At 28.6% G+C, this 16343-nt stretch overlaps 3 protein-coding genes across 3 annotated transcripts in view; 1 reads left to right on the top strand and 2 right to left on the bottom strand.

The window, feature by feature from the left end:
• Positions 1-16343, top strand: part of LOC113386069 (cilia- and flagella-associated protein 298) — a 168993-nt gene that overhangs the window by 114440 nt on the left and 38210 nt on the right. The window lies entirely within an intron of this gene.
• Positions 9901-11208, bottom strand: LOC113384733 (protein tipE-like). The gene is made up of 2 exons (XM_026622496.1): positions 10442-11208; positions 9901-9955 (listed from the first exon to the last, which is right to left on the bottom strand). The coding sequence occupies exons 1-2, from the start codon at positions 11206-11208 to the stop codon at positions 9901-9903; spliced, it is 822 nt and encodes a 273-aa protein (XP_026478281.1).
• Positions 12438-13784, bottom strand: LOC113386769. The gene has a single exon (XM_026624520.1). The coding sequence runs from the start codon at positions 13779-13781 to the stop codon at positions 12438-12440; it is 1344 nt and encodes a 447-aa protein (XP_026480305.1). The 5' UTR covers positions 13782-13784.

The raw sequence follows: 16343 nt of genomic DNA on the forward strand, positions 1-16343 counted from the left end.
GAAGAATTCAAATATCATTTGCGTATCGTGTTGAACGGTTTTATGTGAATATCGATCGAATCGTGTATTGCTTTAAAATTAACATTACATTATTAACTTCCCATAGGGTAACTTATAGTAATCGCAAAAACATTTTTTTAATATATCTTTACGTTTCAAGGGTTTTCGAACATTTTCGCATACCTCAGAAAAAATGCATATGTGTGTGTCTTGTGTGTCCGCAGTTTTTCGTCAACGTTTTCGGGCGGACGCATCAACCGATTTGAATGGTTCAAAAAGCATTCAATTCCCATTGATAGAGAGATATGCTGATCAGTTTTTGGCAAAGGCAGGTCTAGCCGTTACGGAGATACGGAGCAAATAACGCAGAAAATTTGAATGATCTAGAAAATATTGTATGTTATGATTGAGATAAGTGGTGATTGATTTTTGGAAAAAGCAAGCCCAACCATTTCAAAGATACGAAGCTAAATGCACAAAAAATGGCAGTTTTCGAGAGAACTAAGCATATGATTTGAATGATTCAAAAAAAAATCTGTTTGTGTTGATGAAACAATTGCTTTTAAATGAAAATTTTCAAAATATTTTATTTTTATATCAAAAATAATTTAGATTCCAATTTTAATTCTGGCTGAAGTTCTAAAGCTCACTTAAATACTTTAAATAAATTATTTTAACTTTGTAATTTAGTTTATATAATTCTTAAAAATATTAGACAATGTTACAGTATTTATAATAATCTGTTGAAAAATATTTAACATTCCTAGAACATTTTTTTTCGGTACGAGAAGTTCCTGCAATTTGCCTTAAGGCACGGGGCCATACACCACCAATTTAGGTCATAATGGTTATGGTTTCAAAGACGGGTTTCAACCTTTTTATCACATTTTTGTCAGCGATATTTTTTCGTACTGCCACTTACATCTCATAAAACCAAAATAGAGATCATAAAATAATATGGTTGAGTGATAAAATGATTGTGGAAACAATTCAACGTAGTAAAGGAAACGGATTCACTAAGAGTTTGGTAAATTTATTATTCGCGAGCCACAGGTTGGTCGGACGCTTGAATGCCATATTCGGGTTAATTGCATTTTCAAGGAGACCTGTTAGTGTTTTAGCGATATAATAAATTGCTTAATATAGTGGGTGCTAATTTGTATACGACTGTTTTTTCTCGGGTGTATTTTTATCACTATGTTTGTAAACTGTAACCTCATAAACTAAACTGGCTTTACTCAAAACCGTGAAACCAGTTTTTCAATGATATTCTAGATTAGAGTAACTGAAAATTATAATTATCTAATTATAAATTATTACTGATATCGGTCACTATTACCTATACTTAATGTACTCATATATACGGTATTTTTAATTAAAATTTAACTACCGGGATATTGTAAGAAAATAATCATCAAAAACAAAGTCTAAAATAAAATAAAGTATTAAATAATACAAAACGTTCGGAAATCCTTGATACGTAAAGATATATAAAAAAAATATTTTTGTTTTTTTGCGATTACTATAAGTATTATTTAATAAATAAAGTATTAATATAGACAATACTTCTTGCACTTTTAGTCTATTATTTTCTATTGCTATTGAAGAATTATTACATTTAAATAATTACATCATACAAGTGATATTTTCACTGTCTGAATTTTTAGTCAAATTTAACACTTTTGACTCGGAGTTCGCAAGTGGAAAGTGTAATGTAATATAAAAATGAAAATGTAATATAAAAATAGATGTGAAATTTAATCCTTCAATTAACAAATTTTCATGTTTTTAAATTTTTAAAAATACTTCATCTGAATATGTCGGTTATTTTTAAAATGCCAGATAACTAATAAAATCACAAAGTAATAACTTAAGCCTATGTGACAATATTAAATTTCCATAAGAATTTCACAATATTGTATATTTATGATCTAAAAAATTTCATGAGCCATACTAAAATAGTTCTAATTTGTTTCCATAAAAATTTCACATTATTTTATTATATTTATAATAAAAAAAAATCATTAAGAGCATCTACGGGATAATTAATTAATTCTTTAAAAATTAATATTAAAGACTTAAAATGTATATAATAATTATTTATTGTCATAGATTTATTACAAATATAAAAAGCTTTCTATAAAAATATTTTTACAGCTAATACACGCTTTTTTCGGCGTGTTTTTTAAAGTTTTTATTTAATAAATTTAAATAACTTAAAAATTGAGAAATTAATAAATTAAAAAATTAATAAATAAATTTCTCAAGTTTTTTATAAATAAATTAGATTCTTATATTTCTATAAGTAAATATCATTAGTGGAGTAAAACTATTAATTATAAGTAAGTTTGTAAAGTATAATTACTTTACTAACTATTACTTAAATAATATTAATGCCAAAACTGAGATAGCGCGTTAATTTATAATTTTTTTAATATATTTAATATTAACTTAGTTTAAATTTTTTTTCACAAATTAATCGATTTTTTTTCATTGTCGTTTTACAGAAATCAGTTAACTAAATACTAAGTAGGTTAATTCAAATTAATTTGGATTAGTTCTTCTGCTTGGTTAATGAACACGCCATATTATGTTCTGCCTAATATTATGTACACTCCATATTATGTACGTATACTATTTAGTTGAGTATCTATGTATATCATTTTAGTTTTTTTAAATTACCTATATGTAAATAATTATACATAAAAAAAAATTTTTATTACAATCGCGTTTTTTTTAAATTACACCTTCTAAACATCATAAAATGCGTTATCTATAATTATATTTATTTTAACTCATTTTGTTAAAATTTCTTCATTAAATAAAGTTATGATTCCTATGATGATCATAGGAAAATTTATCACTTACCTTGTACACAAAATCTGCAATTTCTCCGGCACAAAATTAATTCACAATCACAATTTTTAACTTGCTACTTACTATTCACTATTTTTTCCAAATATTAACTTTAAAACTTGGTTAACTCTAAACGCCCCCAAAAGTTTGCCGAAGTTCCTCTGACAAGTTGCTTACAACGTGGTATTCGTCGCACTGAACAACGGACGACCACGACGCGACCATGCCGTCGCGACGCCGCTTAGGCTCAACCGAGAGCTTTTAAATAACTGACGTGCTTATAAAGGGCACCGGAAATTTATCTAACATGCGTTGCTTTCGAATGTTTTCATATTTTTTTAAAACTTTATTTATAAAGTTATTCTCGGGTGAACGTGTTTCCTTATATATAACTCCATATATTACTCTTAGACCCAAACTCATACACTGCACATATCACATCGTGCCTTAAAGCAGATTGCTGGAACTTCCCGTACCGTAATTAAAAATCTTGGTACGAAACCTAAAAAAAATTACATAAAATATGTACACATTATTAAAATCTCTATAAAATAACATAAGTCCATGTGCGGACGTATGTATGTACGAGTGTATGTATAGGTGCCCATATGTGTGTTTGTAAAAATAACATAGTTTAACATTATTATGTTACATTACTATATAATTAACTGTATATAGCCGATTGGCGTATAATAAATAAATAAATAAATAAATAAATAAAATATCTGATAATTTAATGTGCATATGTACAATAAACATTTTTGACCACCAAATGACATTTTTTTAACTTATTTTTATTGAGAGCCCATAACCGCTAGACCTGCCTTCCCAAAAATTTGATCAGTTCTTCATCTTGTCAATACAAGTAAAATATTTTTTGAATTACTAAAAACTTAGTTACCGTTTTTGGCACTTTTTGCCCCGTATTTTTGGAACGGCTAGACCTGCATTTGCCAAAACTAATCAGCATATCTTCCTATCAATAGAAATCGAATGTTTTTTGAACCATTCAAATCGCTTGATCGGTGTTCCCGAAATCGTCGACGACAACTTGTATCCGCACACACAAATACACATACATACACACACACATACACATACATCTATTTTTTCAAGGTATGCCAAAATGATCAAAAACCTTTGAAACGTAAAGATATATTAAAAATTTTCATTTTCGAATTTTTTGCGATTACTATAACTTACCTAATAGTTATATAGGGATTAATAAATGAATGAGCTACTATATAGATACATTGGGATCATGATATATAATACATTAATTTTTCTATATGTTTTCAATAATTATCTTATCTCACTTTATTTAACCTCATTATTTTCCATTATTTAACAAAGTAAAATTAAAAGTTGAAAATTTGACTATAAATAAAAGCCCTCGCTGTTGATATTGTTTGCACATGTCCACAAAACAGTTATCTGTATTGGATGTATAATACCTAAAGTCAAAATTGGGAGCCAAAACGAAAAAAATGAAAAACATCTTTGATGTAGTAATTTCCCTGCACGATTATTAATAAAATCTTACAATTTCTGTCGTTTTTTATTGCTTTGAATGACTTGTGTAACGAAATTTTGTGAAATTTTGTGATAGAGATAACTCTATTGAGTTTTTTTGTATAATCCAGCTATAATTTTTATTTGAATAAATAACACTAATGGTAACACTAACTTGATTGTTAATATTGGCATATAAACACTTATCTTTTATTACATAAAAAAAATTCATCTGATTCTAAAAGTAATTTTGCAATCCTTTATATAGTAATTATTATTTTAGATAATATTCTAGAATGTATTAAATTGCTCACTATAAAAATTAGCTTAATTTATTTAAAAAATTAATTAGTTTTGAGATTAATTAATAACAGTAAGAAGATAATAAGTGAGTTAGATACAAGTAACCAATACACCTACTCTTAATAAAATTTAAAAATTATAAAATTTTTAATATGAGTAAACAGAATTGTTATAAAAGTGTTAAAACTAAACTTTCTAGCTGTTGTTCGCGGTTTTAAATAAAGCTCATTACAATGTAAATAATAATATTAATAAATATACACACGAGTGTACAACAATTCTGAACATCATGGAAACAAATTTCTGGTTTTCTGAGTTTATTTATAGAATGTGTTTGATTTTTTTTTCTATAAAATTTGTAACTTTAAAAGAAAAAAACAAATAAGGTATATCTAAATATACGTACATTTTATGATATTTTTTATATTAAATACAATAGAATACTTACTTTTTGATGAATTTTAGAAGTAACTCACTTCGAACTAAGACGGTGCTTTCCAATTGAGCTTTCACTCCCGGAATGCTTTTTAACTAATTACTTATTGATCACCTTTAATACTTGTAATTTTTATGATGAATATATCTAAGTGATAAAAAGAGTTGAATAAAGAGTTGTAGAATGACCTTTGAATTGTAGTATAACGTATGATATTTGCCGTCGTGGCGCCTCCGCATAAATGGTGAAATGTGGTTTATTCAATTAGAATAGTGGCCTGTCTAACACAATGCCCTTGAAAACCTATAGCTTTCATCTCAGCTTTCATCAATATTGTAGTGTTATCCGACATTCCATGTATACACTTAAAAATTTTTCCAATTTATTGAAAAATACAATATTTTACGATCATACTTTGAAAAAAAAAATTTTGTCAATATTTTAAGATACTTTATAAAGTTAATTCGAAGGCCCATCAATCAATTTGTCCACGGTTATTGACCTCTCCTGTGATGAGAAATCTGAAAATTTATTCACGAACAAGTTGTATTCTAAATTACGAAGTTTTGAGGTAACTTTAACGATATCCGAGTTAGAGTACTTAATAATTGGAGTTTTATGCTATCAAGATATATATTAATGGTTAAACACGTGTTTCATCAAAAATGAGCAGAGGTATGATAATATGATCAGTAAAAATTCTTCTTTAACTTAGATTCCTTTATTAAAGTTATGTATTATTAGTGATATATTTACATTAATAGTATATTTCCAAACATTTAAGTATAGATGAAATATTCAAATTCTAATTAAAATATTTCAATCATTGCATGGATAATAAAATTTTTTTCAAGTTTTTTTGTATGGTCAAATGTTATAATAAGTTTATGGATTTACCGCTATGTTATTAATTTTAAAATTTAATTTAAATGTATCAAAATATTATTAATAGTAATTATATTAGCAAATAATTGCATGCTAAAAACGGTATAGTTGATAAATAGATTTTATCTGTTCAGACAATTATATGCAGTAAACTACAATCGTTTGTTTGCGTTTAATAATCAATAATACTTTAACGTCTTCCATTATAATTGCAGTATCGTAACTGCTAGAATTTTTTGACATTATAAATGATTTATTTCAGTTTACAAAATTATTTTGTAAAAAGATTTAAATTAAATAATCTCAGGACAATAGCATTGTATCAAAATTGTTTAAATGTCTTTTTTTATACCCTTCTAATTTGTTATCAGTTGTGAAAAATTATGCAAATATTCAATAGAATCTTCAGAACTTTTTAATAAATTTTCTTTAGCTAATATACAATTGCAAAGTACAAGGCGTCTCCACCGTAACTTTTCATATATTGTCATTTTCTAAGAAGTTTTCTTATTAATATAAAGACATATAAAAATATATGATTAAGACGTTATATACTTTTCAAGGTGATAATATTGCCCGTATTAAGTAGATAATGTTTACTGCTGATATCATGTTAATGGATAGCTTCTATACCATTAAAAGGGTTTGTATCGTATAACTCGTGGAAAATAAGATCATTTCAAGCGGAAAACATTTTCTTTAAGTGATTTTTTGTGCAGAAATTCCACATGTAATGAATTAAATTTGGTGTGGGTTGCATTTTTCTCTAAAACAAATTTTATGAATCTCCTAATATGTGAAGATGGTCTTGATTAATAATAATTGATTTAAGAAATTTTAGAAAAATGTATTAATTGCCGGAAGCTTTTAAAATAAATTATCCTGATTAATTTTATTAAAAATAGAAATAATTGTTTTTAAAAATAAATTTAATAGTACCGCTTTGGAATAATTATTTCACTGCAGTAAACGCTTTTATGTGATTTATAAATTATTCAGACACCTTCAAGAATATTAATTAGTTTCGTCGTGTAATGAAAGCTATATCAAGATTTAACTTGGCATGTATGGTAGCTATAACATATAAAGTATGTTTTGCCAAGGTCTTGTTTATCTAAAACTTTGTACGCGGTCTATTAAAATTTCAATGTTTTAATAATTAGATGGATATCAGAATCCATTTAGATTCTGTTTCAACTTAACATTGAATACAGTTTTATTTCAGGTATAACTTCATATAACTTATATAGTTCAGTTTTCTGTGATTTGTATTATTTTGTGTTGAATTATATTCTAAAATTAAATTTAAATTTCAAAATAAGTCACTTGAATATTATATTTTACAGTATTCCAGTTTTTTGTTCATTAGGCTTATATTAAAGTAAAGGTTTCTCCAAAACGATAAAACCTATTTCAAAAATATAAAAGCCATTTGATGCATCTTGACAAAGACTCTTTTCTGTTTCTCTTCTTATCTTTTCTGATAAAAGAAAAAAATCAATACAACCAGAATATACAATAAATAAAACACCAAAGATTTAGAAAAATCTATATATTTTTTATCGATTACAAATGCCTTTTTGATATACATATAAATTTGTAGAAGGCTTTCTATGAAACTTGATTATAGATGAGGTGCAAAATTTTATGAGAAAATATCTATTTATATTTGAAGGATACGAAGTTTATCGTAACAGGAATAATGGTTGCCTAACTATAATATTTATATGAGGAAAAAATTTATTTAATTATAGCGATTTTAATAACAATCAACAAATGCTATTGATAAATCTGATATATGTATATATTTATTAGTTTCGTATTTAATGATCTTCTATTAACTATTGTATTTGAAATGATAGATATTACTACAAAAAATTCTGAAGCGATATTTGATTACTTGCAATTTTTGTAAATAGTGCTTTTTAAATTTGACAAAATAGCAACAAATTAAACTATTCGAAATATCTAATTTAAACGAGGTTACGAATAAATAACTTCAAATTTTTATATTTACACTTTACAAATGAAAGGCAGTAGAACAATAATATAATTATTTTTATTATCATATTCCTAGGCAATGTTGGATTTATAGAATCTATAATATAATTGTGTAATTAGAAAAAAATATAATGAAGTATATGTGTGATTATGAAATTTTGCATAGATGATTCCAAATTGTGTTCGAATTTACTACTGTCTGATTACCTCAAAGCTTAAGCTAAAATTCCAGGATGGTTTTTCTTTACCGTTATATAGCTGTTGTTAACCTGGATAAGGAGAAAACAAAAATTTGATTTTAAATTCTTTAAGCTAATGAAACGTACTAAAGATATGTTGGCATAATTAAAGCAGAAAACTTTTGTAAGCGTTTATAGTATTCTAACCATGGTATAACCAGCTCGTATAATTTATAATTTGAGTGTTGTTAACAAACAAACAAAAATCTATAAATGCTTACACATAAATCTCATCATTCAATATAATTTTAATTTTGTATTCATTCATATTTTATATGATTTAGCTGACTGCAAAAGGCTAAAAATCTGCATTATTTTAACTAAGTTTACTAGCAGCTAATTTCAAGAATTACCGTTTCTTTGCAGAATATAAGTTTTTTCAATATCAGAGAATTTTAAAATTATAACAGATTTATCCTAGTAATTTTTATAATAATTTAATTCAAATAAATAAGTATATAACCCATACTTCCACCAAATCTGAATATTATTTTCTTAATATTAGATTGGATAGGTGACATTTTTTTATTGGTGTGCTAAATATAAAATTTATTTCTGAATAACTTAAAAATGACGTTTTTTGTTTACCATGGTTAAAAACTTAAACCTAAAAAAGTATGCTTTTTTACTAAATCATAAGTTTCTTTTGAAAAATATTAGAAGTTGATTAAATATATAAGTTTACTTTACATAGTATCTTGTTTTTCATCTTATATAATAAATTACAATTCGCAGCGTATTTCAATTGAATTTAAAATAATAACATTTGAAAATAACGACAGTTTTGAAATGGACACATTTTTTGTAGTTTCATTAGCATTGAAGATGTTATAACATGTAACTAATATTTGGTATATTTTTCTAAACAAATAACATTTTTAAAAACATTTTAGATAAGAAATTAATTAATTTCAATAAACAAATTATTTTATATTTAAATTTTTTGCACTAGTTATTCATATATTTTATAAAAAGGATGATTTAACATCGTATGTGCCCATTTCTAAAAAGTACGCACAGCCTCATTTTTTACATCAATTTTAGATAACTAATATAATCTTAAAATATTATAAATATAATATCTAATAATATATTAAATTAAAGTTTTAGAAAAAGGTGTATTGAGTTTTATCTATGTAATTATTATTGATAGATATAAAACTATTGTGCTTTTATAATGCAAAAATCATGCTCGTAAAATTAGATTTAAAGCTTTAAAAATAATTACTTTGTGAGTATTACTTATTATTTTCAATAGTTAGATAATATTATATTTTTATGAACTTTTAAGCGGTGAAGCATAGATTGGAAATAGTAAATAATTTAAAAGCGATATGCTGATTTTGTTGTATTGCTTGTGTGGTTCTGTAGCTTATGTTAGCGTCAAAGTGTTAAAACTGTAATATTTTTCTGTGCGTCGATACTATTTTATACTTTTCCTTCAAAATGATTATGAATGTATTAATACAAATAATATATACTGATTCAAGTCAAAGATTATTCAACCATTTCAACGCAAAGCATTTTATATCTTACAAACTACAAGAAATTTGCACCATTATATTAAAGTTAGTTTTAAGACATTTCGGTTTTCTTTTAGCTGAACTTATTAAATACGTGTCAAATTCTTTATTTCATCCAAAGCATTTCCATCTCTTGATCGTGCTGTCAATCAAATTCTTCATCGAATTCATCTTCATCGTCACTGCGGCATAATAGTTTACTGCAAAAATTGGTGCGTAATATCGATAAGATTATTAAAAAGATAAATTATAGTTAATTAATATTATTTTGCATTGCACAAATGAAACGACTCTAAACACCTGAGGATACAACACATTTAAGGATTCAAATCATAGGCAACTACAGAATTAAGTACTAAATGTTGAGAAGATCAGTTCTATGTGAAAAAATAGGTACAATCTTGAATTTTTATGGTCACACTGTTCTCTATAAGATCTACTTTTGATATGTTCTAAGCATTCTGATACATGCAAAACATTAAATATTTGAAATATTGAAAATAATAGTAGAACTAATCTTCAAATTTAATTTGAGAAACATCCTGCATAAACAATACCGTGAATAGCATTCCTTAGTATGCAACTACAGGCAGACGTAAGTGTTAGAGCAATAAGCAAGCAATATCGATAGACATCCAGATGCGTTCTTCTACTCCGCATGCCATCGGGAATCTGGATGGACTTACTCTTCCTTTGGAGGAAACTTCTCTGCATAAACCCTGGTGCTGCGCTGGCAAGCACGATCGCAGCAGGCGCAGTACCAGTAGCTAAGGACCCCGATGGATACAGCAAATAACACATTTGGTATTATAAGAGATAGCACGAGATGACGCAAGTTATCATCCCAGCTATACCTAGCTACCACCATTTCCGGATAAGTTCTGCTGTAGTAGCATGGAAATGGTATACCGAGTTTGTCATAGCCATATGCTTTGGCAAATTCTGAACAATTCACGCGAGGAGGGTATCCACAGCCTTCAGTGTTTACTAGAAATCTTGTATCTCCAACGTCCCAAATTAAGCTGTCCACATCACCCGCAAAACTGGTCCATTTGGTGCGACTGTAATTCACTAATATTTGATGACATCTCGTAGCAGCGTTCGTGCAACCTTCTCTACAAGATGACCAACTGCAATTGCGCAATCCTTCTGCGTAAACATGATCTGTAGCCATACATGTAACAGGATCTGGATCGTAGTCTGCAACTATTGTTGAAATTGCTGGATCTACGACGAAGGGTATGAGAAAAAGGAAAGCAAACATTGATACTATAGCCGTAGTTCCTAGACAGAGAGATGTGTAAAATTTTGCTTTTTCGAGTAATGATGCTATAACTTCTTCTGTGAGAGGAGGCTTGATTCCTGGTTTAGGTTTATTCCCGTCTTCTTCGTTTTCGTCGCCGCTGCCCGTGGGATCTTTCCCGCTGAGCCGCTCCACACTGCCTCCTCCCATAATGATTGTTGACTCGTCGGACTCAATGGCGAGGCCGTTGATGAAACGCTATAAAATCATGCGAATCCACACCAAGATTCAAATTCTACTTCTACGTCTTAATTACTTTAGTGAATCCTAGCAAAGCTCTATATACAAAAGAGCTGCGATTGTTTAGCGATGAGCACAGCTTGTTGATGAATGAGATGCGTAAATGATGAATGCAATTGATAATATGATGTTTTATCACGCGCTCCCCCCGTTCCGTAATATAATTTATTTAGTTTGTCTGCTGTGCGTTAGAGATTCACCCGGCTTCAAATTACGCAGCGCTTGAGTTTTTTGCCATTCGATTATGTGTCGTCAACTACAGGAGATACTATTGGTCATAATAACTCAATTATTATTAAATTGTTTTTATAGTCAATTCCTGGTTGCAATATTCCAAGAAACTATAAATGAACAAAACTATTTCCAACTAATTAAAGCGTAACTTGTGCAATTTTATTATTAGGACTACTTAATATAGAGAAGAAGGGGGAATCTAAGACTAGAGAGAAGTTTAAATATCTCAGTGCGGCAGTCTGAGATGTTACAAGCGCGTGCTAATATTCTGTGTTACAATATTTGCTATTAAATTTTGGTCTTCTCGGGTGCTGTCCGATCAGCGTTGTTAATAATTATGTTGTATTATAAATTATATTGTCTGATGTTATTCATTCGATATGCAGGACTATTGTAGTGAAAACACACCCTGTTAGTGAACGGGACTGTCTTGCAGTAGGGGAACGCCTGTAATAAAAATAACATAGTTAATATTAGTGAATTAACTTAAATTATATATATATATATATATATATATATATATATATATATATAATTAGAATCAATGTTGATAATATTTCATGCGCTTAATCAGATTTGTTATCCATCATATTTTTGATTTACCCATATCATATTCTTTCATATTAGTATACAAGTACAGTTTTATTTCGCAAAGAGTTCAAATAATGCATTATTGTGAGTCATATTACATTATATGATTCACAAAACATCATATTTGACTTCATTCATTGTTTGTTACCAATATCTATAAATTATTGATACTGTATGCATTTGCAAAGACATATTGTCAGCTTTAATTGGATGGAATAAAGAAGTTAAATAGTCAATTACATTATTATTCATTTATTCACAATTCATTATCTCATAAGTCTGGCTTATTATCAATTATCCTTACGTGACGGATCTCAGAGGGCCATAACACCGTCTTCCCCTCCTCCTCCATCAGCAAGATTATTTTGTGAACCTTTTTCTCCTGTTGCAACAATCAGTTCAGCTCCTGGACAACCCTTAAATCGCATTTTGGCATCATCGCCCACTACTACTGTCCGCTGGCATAAAATCAATGTTAAACAAGACACTACGAACAAAACTGATGGTAACACGGAAGCCACAACAAACTGCCTGTAAGTTTTAGCTAAGTCAAATCTTGCTACGACCATAGATGTATCATGTTCTGCAAAGAAACATGGAAAACGTGCGCGTGCATTGTGATCTGTTCCATCTTTGCCAAATTCTTTCAGGAAACCATTACATTCATCTTGTAATGTATTGACGCAGCCTTCTAAATTAATCAAAAGTCTACTTTCATTGGCTATGATCAAATCAGCTTCCGGTGGTGCAATTTTGTGGACAGCTCTAGTGCTGAATATACTCAAGTAACTCAAGTACGTAAAATTTGTTAAATCTGTCAAAATATTTTTTTCAAGGACGGAACCATTTATACAATCGACAGCTTCTATTCCATTTGTACCATTTGTAACTACATGACATGATGCCATCAAAATATTATCTTCTGATTCATTCCAAACTTCTTCGCCTGTGTCTACATTTGAAGCTCGTTGGCACTGGGACAAGTATACCCGGTCACCGCTCAAGAGAATCATATTCTTGTTTCTTGTAGGTATATCAACACAACGTCTATCACAATTATAAGGTGTCCGAATTCGTTCACAAATTCCGCGATTACAACTAAACAACCCATGCATATCGATACACGTGATTTTTCCACGTCTTCCACTGCACTTGAGAGGAGGGTCAGTTTCACTAAACACACACTCAAACGCGTCAGTAATATTAATGCACACACCCATTGTGCAATTGAAGGTACCGGTGAGGTTTTTGCAATCTTCTTTGACGCACTTGTGTTTTTTGGCGTTGTCTTGATCAATTCCGTAACAAGTCTTGTTTGCTGCGTTCGTACAATTTCCGAATAGTAAGTCAGTGCCGTTTCTGCGCAAGTTGACATAAATTTGCATGCAGGAACCAGAAGTTTTGCTCAGGCACCATTCACCACAACTTCCCCAGTCGCAGTTGTCAGTTGTGATGGCTCGAGTTGTGGTGCACATCATAGGTACTTCTGATACGCCAGATTGGAAGGCGCGGGTAGACGGCATGTAGATTGCTACTGTCAGATAGACCAAGGCAACGCTGCTCAATACGCACGTCATTTGACAGATGCATATCGTGCCGCATATCCTTCCGTCTTGGGGAGGAATGATAAGATCCTCCACTGGGACGGGCTTAGGCATTTTGGGAACAAAAATTACAGAACTTGAGCAAATCTATAATATTATCTTTTTTTGCAACTTTTCAACATTATTCTAACATTTTATTAGCTTCAGTAGATACAATTCAGCATACCTCCAGTTGCTAACGATGGATTGTGAGCGACCAAAAAAGTAGCATATGAGTTGAATGAAAAAATATTTTAATTCAATCTAAAATTTTGTATTCACCAATTGAATTATAAATCACTCATCAGCTTGAGTATAATTTTATTTCCTTCCGAAATTCTTCAACATTTTTAGTATCTTATTTTTGTTAATAGAGAGTAGTCAGTAACTTTCACGTAATATTAGTAATGAATTTTATTGCATAATATAACACTGCATTTTCACTATATTCTAGAACATAATCTTGAATTGATTTGCTAATACTACATATCACTAAAACACATATTGCTTAAATTTTTTGAACGAAACTTAAACCATATTTAACACTTTTTATCTAATACTGATAAAGTGATGTATATTCTAAAATTATATATATTTTATCCAACTTTTCTTTTTATTACATTTTTGAGCGAGCTTTTGGTATCGAATGCGCCATGACACATGCGCATTAGTGAGTGCGCGTTTAGTTTGCGAATGTGGGTCAACTGGTTTTCACCCCTGACTCACCGCAATTTTTGCCCTGGGCTTTGAAATCGATAAGCTTTATATGCCATATGATATTTAATGAAAACCTGGATTTTGCAGATATGGAATAATTTATGCAAATCGATATATCGATTCATAATTTTTTATTAAATTATTGGCGAGTCGTTTCTTGTATGAAATCATATTTTTTATTAAGGCATATGTACGTATATTGAAAAATAAGGCAGGTCAAAGTTACTTATTTAAAACATTGAATTTATATATATATATATATATATATATATATATATCTTTATATTTATATTTATAATATTTATACTTTCATTCATATACTACGCACGCAGATTATACTACTGCGTCAAGTTTGACCTAGAATTTATAGTCATTTCAATAAAAATATTTTTTTAATTTTATTGTTATAAGTATATTGAATTAGAATATACTGATGATACAAATTTTATTCATTTTTATGAATTATTCATATGTAATTTTATTCCACTAGTTAGTTAGATACATTTACGAGCCTATTTCATTTTCCAAATAACATTTTCATTAAATTATCACTAAATCATTATATTTTCATAAGGATTTAAGTATTATTTTTGTATAATAATATTTCAATAGGTATATATATATATGTATATATATATTGTCATAATTTAGTCAGTTGTAACTACAACTTCAATTTTGAATGACATGCATATCAACATAACCTTAACTTATATAACGTATCAATAAAATAAACTTTAAATTATAATTTATCACTTATAATTTCTGTATGAATTATTATTATATTTCTCGTGTAAAACAATACTGTTCAGATATTTTTTATCTTTTTATGAATATTTTATATTACGTACCCTTTCGAGGCCACCTTTAAGTAGGTTTTTGCTTTTGGTCACATATTTGAGTCACTATTATCTGTTCCACGACACTAATTAATCCAAGCTTTTGTCAGTTTTATGGTTGTGGTCACATTCAGTTGCCTTTTGTTAATATTTTGGAAATAAACTTGCTCTGAACGTTTTTCACCGCAATACAACAATATGGCTGTAAACGGAAGCTTTCGTTTCGACTCGTACGCACTCGGGTTTTATTTGTGCCCACATCTATGGAAAGTGAGCGAAAGCTTTTACTGAAGCTTGAAAGCTCCGATATGGAAGCTCGAGGTTTGCGGAAAATATAGAAGGTGGAGTTGTTGCATAGTGGTTTATTGTAAGCAAATCTAATAACTCCATTTATATAATTTCTAGATACAAATCATTTTTTGTGGACTTTTTGATTTTTCATAAGGTTGCTGTTAAAAATATCGAATAAAGACAAAACTGATTTTTTTTGGTTTGTAAATTTTAATTCAACACTTTACTTTGAATTGCTTTTGTAATTTTTATCTAAAACAAATTTGCAACTGTCAAAATATATGACAATTATGACACCTTACCAATGATATTTTTACAATCCATAAGATAAAGTTGATCTAGGGTTTTAATTCCGCACTCTTTATAGGACTAAGGAAATTGGTTCAAAAAATTAATAAAGGCGTTAGAAGTGGATAATCGTTAAGTAAAAAATTCAATATTTTCTATAAGCACCAGATAATATTATTCAGTGATAATTTATCAGTTACCATGCGTGTTGAAAAATGTTTGAATTATTAAAATGATTATCACCAAAATGAAGTTATCAGAAGAATAGTAAAAGTTTAGAGTTGCATGTATAGTTTAATTCGGCATTATTAAAAAATTTGGCAAAAAAGTGAGACAAAGTATTAGAACAACTCTAAAGAAAAAAATCTACTAAAGTAAAATGCTTGTCCTCAAGCTCAAGAAATTTTTGATCGAAATTCCGTAAAATATTATCACTTTCACACAAAGTGGGATGATAAATGATGCGATTATTAAAATGACAATCACGAAAAAGTGGGTTTTGTAA

Source organism: Ctenocephalides felis, unplaced genomic scaffold (genome assembly GCF_003426905.1).
Source record: "Ctenocephalides felis isolate EL2017-DRISC unplaced genomic scaffold, ASM342690v1 CF-g0.4_SCAFFOLD_03571, whole genome shotgun sequence".
Classification (NCBI taxonomy): Eukaryota; Metazoa; Arthropoda; class Insecta; order Siphonaptera; family Pulicidae; genus Ctenocephalides; species Ctenocephalides felis.